General features: G+C 36.0%; 1 protein-coding gene across 3 annotated transcripts in view; it reads left to right on the forward strand.

Moving 5' to 3' along the window:
* UBR3 (ubiquitin protein ligase E3 component n-recognin 3) overlaps positions 1 to 14,949 on the forward strand; it is a 227,624-nt gene that overhangs the window by 68,746 nt on the left and 143,929 nt on the right. For all 3 annotated transcript variants that reach the window (XM_060106288.1, XM_060106291.1, XM_060106290.1), the window contains exons 6-8: positions 3,828 to 3,894; positions 8,383 to 8,513; positions 9,651 to 9,879. In XM_060106288.1, the coding sequence (XP_059962271.1) occupies positions 3,828 to 3,894; positions 8,383 to 8,513; positions 9,651 to 9,879 (427 nt within the window). The remainder of the gene's footprint in view (positions 1 to 3,827; positions 3,895 to 8,382; positions 8,514 to 9,650; positions 9,880 to 14,949) is intronic.

A 14,949-nucleotide genomic window follows, 5' to 3' on the forward strand; every position in this document is an offset into this window, starting at 1 on the left:
GGGCTATACAAATGCTGTCTGGGTTGAGGTTATTTATTTCCTCTTTTGTCTGCTGGACCATCATTTTCTCCCAGGGTTCTGTACTGTTTTCTCATGGATAAATGGGAGAGAACTATAACTCCCTATCATGAATTTGGGGTGGATGGGGTCTTGTCATGATAACGGAATTGTTTTCATCTTCCTTAATGCCTGAATATCCCACCACTGGAAGTTATTCTTGTTTGTTAAAACAAAGATTTTGTTTTGTTCTTTCTCAAATTAAAAAAAATGGGACTTGTAATAGATAACACAGTAATCCATTATCTTGAGCAGATCGTTGTAGTTAGGATTGGCAATCAGAATTAGTATTAAAAACATATTTATTAGCTTAAAGCTATAATTCATTGTCATCATTGAATAAATAGAAAATTAATATTAGCAAAAAGATGATGAAATTACCTATTACTCTATCACTTACAGGTGACTTACTGTAAACAAATATATTCTAACAGATTTTATATATAGTATATTTTAATGGCTCCATGCTATATATATGCTGTCCGGTAGTAACCTGCTGTTCTTACTAATGGTAGTTTTGAACATCTGTAGCAAGGGGTATATTTTAAGAGATTTTATTTGTGTGTATTATCAGTACTTAAATGATTTCATACTCCATATGCTATTCTTCATAGCATGCCTTTTTTTTCTCATTTATAGTAATAGTTTTTGAACATCTATCTGGTTCACAGTGAATATAGAGCTCTAGTATTGTTTTTCTTCATAGGATATATGTGTGCTATAATTTATTTACCTAATCCCCTGCTCTGCTGTTGGAAACCAAAGATTTTTTTTTCTATTATGAATAACATTGTGATGAGTATCTATGCATATAGTCCCTATTCACTTGTCTGATTATTTCTTCAGGATAAATTCCTAGAACTGGAATTTCTGTTCCAGTGATAGATATACTTTAACGACTTTTGACATGTGTATTGACAAATTGCCATTCAGGACAATAGTTTTATTATATCCTCTCTCAAACGATGTACAAGAGTACACATTTTCCCACCAGTTTAGATGGAGGTAAACTCCCTTCCTAGCTGAGTTTGATATCTATGATGTTGTCAAGCTGATCTTTGTTTCTAGACTTTTGTCATTGTGCCTTTATTCATGGTGTCTTCTTGGAATGACTTTCCTTTCCTTTGCTTGGCTAATTTTATTTGTCCTTTAAAGTGTAAGGTTGGGAAATTTGTAAAACTTCATATTGCCATGACTATTGCTTGATCAAGGATACTCTTTTCATAGGAAGTTTGTATTTGAAATTATGAAGTAATCCTAACCTGGAATATAACATTAAAAGTTTTTCTTTTTTCTTTTTTTTCTTTTCTCTCAGGGCTGGGAGAGCAGTTTCATTAATGGCTGTTAGCTAAAATCTCAAATTTTAGAACCTTCTGGGTCCTGTGGCATAGTTTTACATTCTTATGTCTGTCTTTTATGGCTCCAAATTTCATACTGGTTGAGTTTCTCTAAGGGCAAGGTGAGGGTGGCAGAGGAAGAGGAGAGTGTAGTTTGACTGTCAGTATTACTGCCAGGTAGACCATAGAGGCCTGGCTTTGGTAGGAATTAACAGGGAGACCATATTGAAGTGCTTAGTAAATGCTGAATGACTGAGCTAAGTAGTATCTTTGGGTAACCCCAGACTGGTCCTGAGGACTGATGCTGGACTTGGCAGAAACCTGGAGTTAAGTCTGTGGTGCACAGGCCAAGGAGACTACACCAGTGGGCAGAGCAGCAGTTTAAAGCCGAGGCTTTTCTGCTTTGGAGACTTGATTTAATTGAGCAAGTGTCTGGGAATTTGTACCATGCTTCTAACCTGCCACCAACATAATTGGTTAGCACAACAGACTGTGTGCCAAAATGCTACCACATGTCTTTATAATACCAGTTGGCTCATATATGTTTGGAAATATAGGAAAAAGGTGTCAGTATAACATGGAAGTTTTGGATTCCTATGCAATCTTTCCAAGCTCAGGAGAGCTGGGATAGTGGGGTAGAATCATATCCTTCAGGTGGAGGGGAAAAAACCCTGAACTGTGAAGGCAGCAGGAACCTTTTTAGCAACATTCAAAGGAAATCAGAAATGAGCATCTGCACCCATGGCGCCCTCCCTAAGAGGCATATCACTAGCCTCACTGTTAGTTTCTCTAGTAGCAGGCTGCTTCCTCGGCTCCTCTTCCCTCTGTGTTGTCTCAGCCAGCTAGCTTCCCACTTTTTTGTTGTGGTAGGTTGTTAACATCCCCTGAGACAGCCTCAAATCACTCCAAGATGTTTGCCTGGGCATCCAAATGATCTCCCCAGGTACTGATTATTGCTTCTGTTACTTCTTTGGTTACAAACTTTCTAGGTTACAAAATAGGCTGTGAGTGGTCTGCCCCTCACCCTTTTATTTCCTATAAGCCATTTTTTTAAATTAAAAATGTATTTTATTTTATTTATTTATTTTTGGCTGTTGTTGGGTCTTCGTTGCTGTGCACGGGCTTTCTCTAGTTGAGGCGAGCGGGGGCTTCTCTGCATTGCGGTGTGCAGGCTTCTCATTGCAGTGGCTTCTCTTGTTGCAGAGCGTGGGCTCTAGGTGCACGGGCTTCAGTAGTTGTGGCACACAGTCTCAGTAGTTGTGGCTCGTGGGCTCTAGAGGGCAGGATCAGTAGTTGTGGCGCATAGGCTTAGTTGCTCCATGGCATGTGGGATCTTCCCGGACCAGGGCTTGAACCTGCGTCCCCTGCATTTGGCAGGCGGATTCTTAACCACTGCGCCACCAAGGAAGACCCAGCTTTGTTTGTTTTTTTTTTAAACATCTTTAAAGTGTCTTCTATATTTACATGTTCTCTCTTTTAAATTAATTAATTAATTAACTTTTGGTTGCTTTGGGTCTTCATTGTTGTGTGTGGGCTTTCTCTAATTGCAGTGAGTGGGGGCTACTCTTCGTTGTGGTGCACAGGCTTCTCATTGCGGTGGCTTCTCTTGTTGCGGAGCACAGGCTCTAGGCGCGCGGGCTTCAGTAGTGTGGCACGTGGGCTCAGTAGTTGTGGCTCGTGGGCTTAGTTGCTCCACAGCATGTGGGATCTTCCTGGACACGGCTCAAACCCATGTCCCCTGCATTGGCAGGCAGATTCTTAACCACCTTACCACCGGGGAAGTCTGCCTTGTTTTTTTTAATGTGAGTTTTTTTTCAGGAATGGATATATCACATGTGAGCAGAAATGCATGTATTTTCTTCTTGGATTTTTTTCCTAAGCACATTTTAATTTGTTTTTATTATTTTTTTTTCGACTGTCAACTCCAGCTTCTAATATGCTATGCTTACTTTTCAGAACTTGATCTCTTGAACTCATTTTGTTTGTGTTAGACTCTTCAAAGCCTTTCCTCTATTCATTGTTTTAACCCTCTTCTCCTTTTCCCCTTCCTTCCTATGCTAATCTGCTCCCTCCTCGCCTTTAGCTTCTTTGATATTATATTTATAAGGTTAGGAAAATTTTTATTTTGGCATTTTGGGGTGTTTAAGAGTCTTTCATTAGAAGCACAGATTAAGTTTAAGAACTCTTATATTTTAATCCTAAGGATTTTCATGATATATTTTAATTATAATGCTAATTTTAAATTTAATTTTCAATTTAAAGTTAGCATTAAAATATAGTTTATGACAGCAAATACATAAAATCGTTGGTTAATAATATGTAAGCATGCCTATATTTTATATTTAACATAATTTATAAGCATATTTATATTTACATAAAATGTATAAATTCATGAATAAGACTATAGATAATGCTAATTTTGTTTTTCTCCAGGAGGATCAGGATGGGAGTCAAGGTCTGGGCAAGAGAAAGAGGGTCAAACTAAGCAGTAACACCAAAGGTATTTATATTTTGTTTTTTCCTTGTATAAAAAAATGCTTAATCATTAAGAGCACTTGAAGGGACAGTAATGTTATTAGATTTGTCTAATATGGAGAAAGTGTTGTTAGAGCGTGATTGTGGGGGAACTCGAAAGCAAGTAAAACCCTACTGTTGGGATTTTGTTCATTTGTTTTCTTTATAAAATGAGCAACATCATATTTGAGCCAGAAAAATAGTCTCTTCATTTGATTTGGATCCAGCATATTTGGTGTAAAGCTTTAATTTGATTTAAAGGATGAGCAAGAGGGAGATTTTGGGTGTGTGTGTGAGAAAAAGTAACAAGAGTGAAAGAGAGTGAGAATGAGAATGAATGGCACTTACCACATATGAAGGGCTCAGAAAGGACTCAATACATATTGTTGCAAAGGAAGAAGTAGATATGCCTGTAGTGAGGGAATAGATTAGTAATAAGTAATATTTATTGAACGTTTTATATATGCTAGACATAGTGCTAATCACATCACATGCATTGTGTCATTTAATTCTCCAAGTAACCATATGAAGCCGGTTTTATTATTATTACTATTTTATGAATGAGGAAATGGAGGCATGTTAGGTATAACAGCTAATGAGAAGTAGGTCCTTAATTCAAATCCCAGAGTTTAAGTGCTTTATCACTATATTTTCTTGACCCTCCCTAAAAGCTTTTCTAGAGTACTTGTTATTAGTTGGCAGCCTGTGCTCTGGATTTTTGCCATGTATTTCCAAATCTTAACATAGTCTATTTTCTGGGTTAGTATGGTCTGTTAGAAAGTCTCCAGAGGTTAAAATATTATTTTGATGAAAAAATTCTTACTTCTGGTGCTAAGTGTGTCTTGTGGAAAGTTTAGGACTGCTTGGAAGGTGGAGCAAGCAGGCAGTTTCTGCTCATTTTGTAAGTCTGTACTTAGTTACTCATGTTGTTGCCTTTAACTTACAGACTGTTAGCAAAGGGCATGAAATTTGCCTTGCTGGCCGACATGCATATCTTACCTTTCTTCGTGGCCCAGCAGAGAACCTGTAATGCCTGAAAGAAATTAGAAATCCATATGGCTAACTGGCCCCTTGACTTACCAGAGTTGTCTGTGTGTTTACCTGAGTCCTTGAGACACATCTGAGTTGGAGGAGATTGTTAGGCATATACTTGAGTTTAAGCTTCAGGGATGTTCAGAAAATACCTGTTATGGCGTAAGAGGTCATTGTTTTCCTTCAGCCTGGTCAGACTCTGGCTGAAGTTACTTTTTTTTTTTTTTTTTTTTGTGGTACGCAGGCCTCTCACTGTTGTGGCCTCTTCCATTGCGGAGCACAGGCTCTGGACGCGCGGGCTCAGCGGCCATGGCTCACGGGCCCAGCCGCTCCGCGGCATGTGGGATCTTCCCAGACCGGGGCACAAACCTGTGTCCCCTGCATCTGCAGGCAGACTTTCAACCACTGCATCACCAGGGAAGCCCTGAAGTTACTTTATATGCAGACTTTATGTTGAAATTGATTTTCTATTATATGAATTTTTTTGAATTTGGGATTGATTGTTTTCTCTTCCTTCCTCTACTGGTAAGAAGTGGTATAGAGATTTAAGACTTGGTCAGTTATCATGTTTGGTTTAAGTATGTATGTGGAAGAAGTGGCTGTTTGAAAAAGTTGAAAGTGAGGCTTTTTGAATTAGTAGAACCTCTGTTTTCAAAAAGTAATTGTTGCTTTTGAAAATGTCTGAAGTTCAGGGAGTGGTTTAGTTTTTGTAAGAATTTGATTCAACAGTTTGAAAGTGAGCTCAAAATAAAACATGTAATGATAGGCAAGAGGAGAGGCACTGTGCTAACAAACACATCAATGCCTATTCTCAAAACCGCACTTTTAAGGGTGAAAAGCCTAGGCCTAGAGGGCTTCAGCTAACATGGCCAAGATTATTGAGCTCGTGAGTTGCAGAGGCTGGACTCTACTGTCTAAATTAAATGCTGTCGTGCATTTGTACCACATACTGATTCTTCAAAAATCTCTTTTTACAATTTGGCTTGAATTGTTTAGACGTTGTAAAGGTCATGACAATTTAATCAAGATTTTAAAGGTAAATAATCATACGTAACTAATGGAAGCATTTCTAACCACATTTCCATAACATAACACGTAAAACACATAACACATGCTTTAAACACCTTGGGAAGCTGATATCATTTATTTTAAGAAAAACAGTGAAGACATTGTGGGTTTTTCTCCCTTTTTTTTTATGTCTGAAGTTAGAAAAATTGGATTGTACATAACTGCAGCATTTTAGTAGCAGCCATAGCTTTTCTGGTGCATTCAGATTGTTTTATTTATTTAAAACAAAGTTAATATATCTTTTTTTTTAAATGCTTGACATATAATAATTATGGTAGCTTCAGGCTTTTCTTTGGCTAATACAAGCTTGCAGAGAGTTATAACTGAATTTTAGGATAAATACTGCTAGTTTTGTTCAACTTTGTAATTATTTTCAGAAGCACTTCTCTGTGAGGGTTTTATTTTTTTGGTAGTCTGAAATTTTCAGTCATTTTAGTACCAAGTGAATTTTGAGAATTAAATTGGCTTCAGCAATGTGTGCTGTGGATTATATTCTAATTTTTAATTGTAATCCTTATATTCCTGTCACCTGATTCATTTGGTCCCTAATTTTATTACTTTTTTGGCTTTGAATCTGTCAGCTTGTGCCTTTGAATATATTTTACCTCATTTCTTGCAGGACTGGTTTATGTCTTTTTTTTAAATCATTGCCATATCCTGGGAATGATCTATTTCAAGAGGAAGAGATTTCTGTTTTACAAGTAGAAAATTCTGAGATTTGGAAAATAAAGAATTATTGTTTCCAATAAAGGGATGTGTAGTGTAATTGTATTTATACTTTTACTCCTACTACATACAGCTTATACTAAAGGCACCACTGAAAGGGAGTTAGGTAGGGGATTAGCAGATACTTTGGTCTCTCTGTAATCTAAATCGTAGTGTCTCTAGATTAATGAAATTATTATTCTGAAAATAATGGGTTATTAATTATTAATCGAACATGGGGTTAAAGTTACATCTAACTGTAATATCTGATTCAAGTCTTATTAAACTCAGTGTTTTACAAAAGAACCAAGAGAGTGATTAAATACTGAGTTGTTACTCATTTAGACCCGTTACCTGAGGAGATGTGGTATGAACACATTACTCAATAATAGAAGAACTGTGACACTGGGGTAGGATTGAGGTAAGGTTAATTGAAAAAACTCTGCAGGGTTACCCTGCAAGACTACTTCAACTGTGATATAGTTAGGGCTGTACCTGAGTATTTTGGTTCATGTGATACTGGTTTTTCAAATCTCTCATCTAACTCTAGTCTCTGCTTAAGCACTGTCACTGAAACAGTCCATTCATAGTTGACACTTGATGCCCTTATCTTCTTGATGCCCTTATATAGAACTGATGGTCCAGAGCAGTATCCCAAGATAATTTGCTCCAATAAAAATTAATAGAATTTTCTAGTACATTTTGAGGGGAAAAAAATTAGAGAAAGTGAGAGAAAGAGATAGCCAAAGTATTAAAAATATTCAGTTCACACTTTGCTGTACACCTTGAAACTAATACAACATTGTTAATCAACTATACTCCAATGTAAAATAAAAATTTAAAACATTTCAATTCATCATATACCAGTTGAGACCTTTCTGTTGATTAAGCATGGCAAGGAGGCAGAGATAAGCAAGAGACAGCCTAACCCTCAAGGAGTGGTACTTGGCTTTAGAAAATAAACTTTCCAGTAAATAATTTTATTCCCCCCTTTGAATACCTTTATTCAAAAGGGGCATGCATTTCCTGTTTCCTCTATGCATGAAGAGGGCATCTGGAGTCCAGTGCAAGTAAGCATATCTAATGTTCTATGTGTTTCCTGGTATGTTCCTACCAGAAGAAAGTAAATGCTTCTGTATACTAGAGTAAGCAATGCACTAGTGATTATCTTCTCTAGTGAAGTTAATATTTCATTTATGAAGGATAAATTTAGAGAAATAAATTATTCATCCATAAAGCTTTTTTTTCAAAAGTAAAAAATTTAGATAACTTTTGAGTTTATGTCCTTAATAGTATGTTTTTAGGTTAAAATTATTATTACCATTTTAAATTAAGTGCCATGAATATTGTTCTTGTAAGATAATTGTTTTAAATCTTAGTAGAAATTTTAGATAAATGGCTTATGTTTAAGGGCAAGTAATTACTTATTTTTCTAGTAACTGCTTTATATTAAATTATAAGGATTAAGTATTTTATTATTTATATACTGTGGACATTATAGAAATTTAGCTTGATATTGTTAGCATTATCATTTGAATTATTGAAAGGATAGCCTTAATTTTTAGGTACATTAAGATGTTTGAGGTTGATGGGTTATTAATCATAGTAAGGTTCAGTGAGATGGGCAACTTAAATCATTAGGGTGATAAATTTTATTTTTCTTATGTAGATCAATCCATAATGGATGTTTTGAAGCATAAAAGTTTCTTAGAAGAACTTTTGTTTTGGACTATAAAGTATGAATTTCCCCAGAAGATGGTCACTTTCTTACTCAACATGCTTCCAGATCAAGAGTATAAGGTATCTACATTTTTTCCTTCCTTTCTGAACTTTGCTCCTCTTTCTTTGCCTTTTCAATACTAAATCTTTTTGATATATTTCTCAGCTCTGTTGCCAAAAGAGGGCCTGCACAAAAAGCACAGTATTGTAGATCTGAGTCAAAGCACCATTACAGAGCAGGATTCCTAAGGGTTGCCTTTGTGCATGAAACTTGGTCCAAAGGGATTGCTGGGGGACAAACAAAAACACAGTTGCACAAATAAATATGTAGTTACAAATTGTAGTAAGTTCTCTAAAGGAGAAAGGTACAAGGTGCTATGAGAATGTTTAATGGGGGCAACTGAATTTAGATTGTATGGTTAGGCATGGGAAAAGCATGGAGTTTGTAGCTGCTGGCCATAACTGTTAAAGATACAATGGTATTGACTCATGTACACATGTACATAGGTGAAGTCTCTAGTTTCAGAGGGTGTGGACTCACCTGTTACTACCATATGGTTATGGCAAAGTTACACAACCTAGTGTCTGAAAAGACAATAAATCATGCTATAGTTCTTATGGTTTAGGTAGTAAAGCCTCTTTAGGAGTGACACTTTAATAATGCTGTTGTTTTGTGTCTTTATACCTCCTTAAGAAAACAGTAGAGGAAATGTATATGGTATACAGAAGAGAATATTCAGTGAGAATAGTGGTTGGCTTTTAGATCAAATAGGAAAAGATATTATTTCTTTTGGAGTAGTCACGTTGACTCACTTATTGTTTAGTTATATAAACAACTCTGTGATGGTTTTCAGGTGAGGCTTTAGATTTTGTTGTTAAAGTTGGTAGCACAGGACAAAGACATATACTTTGACATTAGTGAATTGATATATTTGTGAGCAAGGTGAAGATTTGTATTTTTAGACTATCTTTGTAATTGCTTTAAAACTTTAATAATTTAAAATGCATTTTGAACATTTTTTAACCATCAAAGTATTTTGCTAATTTTCCAAAAAAGGACAAATGTAAGACTACCATCATCACTGAAATTATTTTTCCATTTATCTTGGATATCATCACAAGCTAATCATAACTTTAAAATGCTAGTATAATATGTTGGAAAATGTGTTATAAAACTTAAACTGTGTTTTTTTTCTTCCTATTTAAAACATTTTACAGGTTGCTTTTACAAAAACTTTTGTTCAGCATTATGCTTTCATTATGAAAACACTGAAGAAAAGTCATGAATCAGACACAATGTCTAACAGAATTGTGCATATTAGTGTTCAGTTGTTCAGCAATGAGGAGCTAGCCAGACAGGTAACAGAAGAATGTCAGCTGCTGGATATTATGGTCACTGTGCTGTTATACATGATGGAAAGTTGCCTTATTAAAAGTGAGCTACAAGGTAAACTCAGAATTATTTTCACTAGTTTTATAAGTATACTTTGTATAACTAATCTTAAAAACTCCCTTTATACTTAAAAATAGCTTTTAAAAATATTATAAAATAATACGTTTATTAAAGAAAAATTTTAAAAAATTTCAGCAAAATTTAAAGAAAAACTTTAAAATCACCTATAGTTTTGTTATTAACAAATAACTTAATATTAACAAATATTTTGGGATATTTCTTTTCTGTCTTTTTGTGTGATGTGAGTATATTTATAGATGTGAATATGTACTTTAAAATATGCTATCAAGTGTACACATCAAGAACATGTTCTTTCATGATTGCAGGTAGTAATATCATATGACTTTACCATTATTTAACCATTTTCTTATTAATTAGATATGTTTCTGTTTTTTTAATCATGAATTTGTTACTGTCAGCTTTAGACATTTTATATGCATATACTTTTATAATTTAAAAGTTGGAATAAATCTTGCCTTTTATATGTTCCTTTAGTGTGATCTTTAATTTTCTTCCTTTATGCTTCCTCAAATTGCCATAACATTTCTAGGAATTCCTCCCATTCTTATTTCTTTGTGGTCTTTCATCTTGACTTCACCTCCTTGTAATAATTTATATTATTTGAGTATTTGCTCTGTACTAGGCTCTGTGTTAATACTATTTATATGTTGTCTCAATTAAGCTTCTGAACAACTCTCTAGATTGGCGTTATTATTATTTCCACTTTAAAGATGAGTAAACTGAAGTTTAGAGAAATTAAGTCATTTGCTGTAGATTCTATAGTTAGTAGGTGACAGAGCCAAGAAGGACTTTATATCTCCTGATGTCAGAATCTTTGTTCTTAGCCACAATACAGCCAGGCCAACATTAATAGGACTGTGTCTTCACTTGTTGACACTTGGAGCTAAACTTAAAAAATAACAACAAATAATGCCTCAAATTAAATCTTAGGACCTTTCCATTCTCTGTGGATGGGAGATCTTATACTTGAGACTTGCCTTCTACCGTTGTCTCCTTTTGCATATCAGCTCCTATTTTCTCCTTATACTGATAGTCTGCCTATTCTCAGATGCAATACCATAGCCTGAAAGTTTATATAAGACTCAGTGCAGGGCATGATGCCTTATATATAATAATAGCTTGCTAATAATTATGATGGCTACCATCTTTCGAGCACGTACTGTATACCATGCTTTTTTTTCAGTACTTTACATGTATTATCTAATTTATCAGTAATTCCGGGGAGTAGATATTGTTTTTTCCATTTTATAGATGAGGCATTTGTGGTTTAGGAAGTTGAAAAGTCAGTGATCTATGGTTTTATAGCTGTAAGTGGTAAAGCTAGGTGTCTAACCCATACTCTGACCCACTGAGTAACTCTGCCTTCCCATTGTAGGTATAGGGGGAGAATAATACATTATTTACATTGAACAGTATACCTGTTTACCTTTTTAAAAGAAAAATTAAAAGCTGCTTTGTATTGTACATTTTCTGTCTTTGTGTAGGATGACCTTTTCTTTCTTAGAGATTTAGCTACGTATATTACTTTCTCTTTTCTTTTTTGAAATAGTGTCTATCATCATTCAGCTATATCAGTGATATTCTTATGTGTAGAATTATATAATTAGAAAAGGACTTTTCACAAGTATAGTATTTTTAATTTATAAACTGGAAAACTAAAAAATTAGAAGTATCTACTCTTTTGAAAAGAATCTTGAGTCTATTTTCTTGGCTAAGTAGTTTAGCTATGCTTATTTTATATGGTTTGCATTTCAGAGGAGAATGTTTGGGAGGAAGATGTATATGAGTCTGCCTCCCACTTTTTTCTGTAGGCATCTTTCCTGAGAGAGTTTTTATGTTCATTTCCTTATCTTGCAGTCACTCATTAACCCACCTCAATCTGGTGTCTGCTTCCGTCATTCTATTGCTGTCTCCAGAATTGTCCATGACTCCAGTAGCCACATGTCCTACTTTCCCCAGAACAGCTCCAAGTTATGCCTGTTATTTTGACATCATTTTTCATACAGTCCTTTTTACTCTCAAAAGTGTCCCTGTTTATACGATAAATTATATGGTCATCCTTTCTATGACTACATGATAAGGAAGCCAGTGGCAACACTTTGGACCTTATCTTGCTTGATTACCATCATCATTTTACACTGTTGATTCTCTGTTCTTTGTGTGGCATGAAACTATTTTCTACTTGTTCTATCAGTGTTGGTGTTTCTTGGCACTTGGTCTTGCTGTCTCTGTGTTTCTCATTTTTCCCATATTTTCTGAAATCATATTACATGGTCTTAGTTGCTTTCTACACATACTTCCTTCTAATGCGGTTAGTCTGTCCTGGAAATTCTTACACAAATTGAATTTTCCAAAAGCTAAATAGCTATAAGTAGCATTGCTAAGATCTTTAAATATAAATGTATTTTTTCTAGCAATAAATTACATTATTTCTAAGCCAAGTCTAAAACTATCTTTAGCTCCTATGCTGTTTTTTTTTCCTCTTTCAAAAGTAGCATAACATTTCATGTTACATACTTACTGGTTTTCTAAAAGCACCATATGTTTTCCCTGTTTTTACATGAAGAGTATTGGAATGAGCTTTAAATATATTGAACTAGCTACAGATATTACACAAGTTCTTTATACTTCTTACTTTGTAATAGCCCCTATCTAGCCCTTGTATACATTGTCATTAGACAATATTTGAAAATTTTGTCTACACTGTTAGTAAATGTAGGAGCTGATACAATGAGAATTCACATGGCCACAGCAATAGCTGAAGATTAATAGGAAAAAGCCTCTAGTAGTACGTGCTCCCTTCCTTATACTTTTACTTTGTTGTATTCATTTCTGCACTTTGTGATTCCAAATATAACTTATAACTTTCCATATCCCTGAAATTTTACAGTTTGTCTTATGCAACTGTCTGTTTAAAATGGAACTTAAAACCATGTGTTCTGGGACTTCCCTGGTGGCGCAGTGGTTAAGAGTCCGCCTGCCAATGCAGGGGACACGGGTTCGAGCCCTGGTCAGGGAAGATCCCACATGCCACGGAGCAACTAAGCCCATGTGCCGCAACTACTGAGCCTGCACTCTAGAGCCCGTGAGCCACAACTGCCGAGCCCTTGTGCCACAACTACTGAAGCCTGCGCACCTAGAGCCCATGCTCTGCAACAGGAGAAGCCACTGCAGTGAGAAGCCTGTGCACCGCAACAAAGATAGCCCCCGCTCACTGCAACTAGAGAAAGCCCACGCAGCGACGAAGACCCAACACAGCAAAAGTAAATAAATTAAAAAAAGAGGGCTTCCCTGGTGGCGCAGTGGTTGAGAGTCAGCCTGCCGATGCAGGGGCCACGGGTTCGTGCCCCGGTCTGGGAAGATCCCACATGCCACAGAGCGGCTGGGCCAGTGAGCCATGGCCGCTGAGCCTGTGCGTCCGGAGCCTGTGCTCCACAACGGGAGAGGCCACAACAGTGAGAGGCCCGTGTACCCGCCCCCCCCCCACAAAAAAAAATGGTTAACTTTAAAAAAATAAAAGAAGGAATAAAGTTTAAGAAAAACCAAACCAAACCGTGTGTTGCATAACTATAGGAATGTCTGTAGTTGCTAATAATGCCAGATTGATCTTCTGTCCTGCATATCAAATTGTTTATTAAACTATATCCTTTGGATGTCTACAAGCACCTCAGACACACAGTGTCAACACCAAAAACCCATTCTGTCTCTGTCAAGCCTGCTTCTTTTCTATTGCATTTGTGCATGTGTGTGTATGTGTATATATGTATGTGTGTATTAGCACTCAAGTCGGTGTGTTGGTACCACTCCAACCATCTACAGAGTTGCCCAACCTAAAAACCTAGGAGTCATTTTTGACTTCTTACTCTTTGTAGAAATAGTGAACATCACCAGGTCTGTCATTTAAATCCTTCTGAATATCTTAGAATAGCCAATTCTTTTCATCTCTGCATCTTCATGCCAACACCATAGTTCAAGCCATTGCCATCTCTAGGCCTTCTACTCCTAGTCATCAGCACCCTCCTATATAGTCAGTCTCAACACTAAACATCTAGTCATGTCCTCTCTCTTAAAACCGCCTCTGTGGCTTGCCATTCTCTTCACATGAACTTGAAACTCCTGAAGCTGATTTATGAGGCCATCTAGACTCATTTGTGCCACCTATTCTCTGCATTCTTTGTCCCAGTAATTCCATCCTTTTTTATACTGCTTCCTCTACTTAGAACACCATTTCCTCTCCATCCCTAGTTTATTTGGTTAATCCCAATTTCTGCTTCCTTCTGTAAATCTCAGTTAAACATCACTTCCTCAGGAAACTCTTTTCCTAAATTGTACACCAGCTTTATTTGTTCTTATGACTTCTTGTACTTTTCCTATTACAGACCTTACCACACTCTGTCTTCTTAGATATTAACCTCAGTGGAGAGAGAGAATGTATAAATCTTGTTTTATTTATCGCTTTATTTTCAGAGCTTACTAGATTACCTGACCCTCAGTAGGAGCTCAGTAAATATTTGTGGATGAGTGAATATCATTTAACACTGAATCATTGCTCTCTCTGTATCTATATTTGGAAAAGTATCAGTTGGATAAAAATAGAAGTTCTAATCATTTTATTTCATAAAAGATTCCAAGGTATTTTTCACAAGAACAGTAGTAGTTAAAGCAGTGTCAGGAAAATAGTGGTTTTGATTAATTATGTTCTGCTTATTCATCTTCTGATTTCAATTAAATAGAACAGTGATTCTCAATGTTTTAAAAAATTAAAAATCCCAGCATCCCTAGGCACTGTCCCATCAGTATCAGCTGCTCACCAACTCACAGTGGCAGTAGTTGTCAGAGAGGGCGTTTCTGAATCTCAGGTGTGGGTAATTTATAAAAGCTCCCTTACCCCCACTTCCTCATTCAGTTATACCCTCTCTCATCCTGTTGTGGGTCCTGTTCTTAGGTCTTGTTAAATTTGAGTTGGGTAAAGTAATTTCATGGGCTGAAACCTAAATTTAATTTATGGAAATAAGAAGTGTAGTAGAAGCCCTCTTCACTGAT

This window comes from Mesoplodon densirostris, chromosome 8 (assembly GCF_025265405.1).
Source record: "Mesoplodon densirostris isolate mMesDen1 chromosome 8, mMesDen1 primary haplotype, whole genome shotgun sequence".
NCBI classification, from domain to species: domain Eukaryota; kingdom Metazoa; phylum Chordata; class Mammalia; order Artiodactyla; family Ziphiidae; genus Mesoplodon; species Mesoplodon densirostris.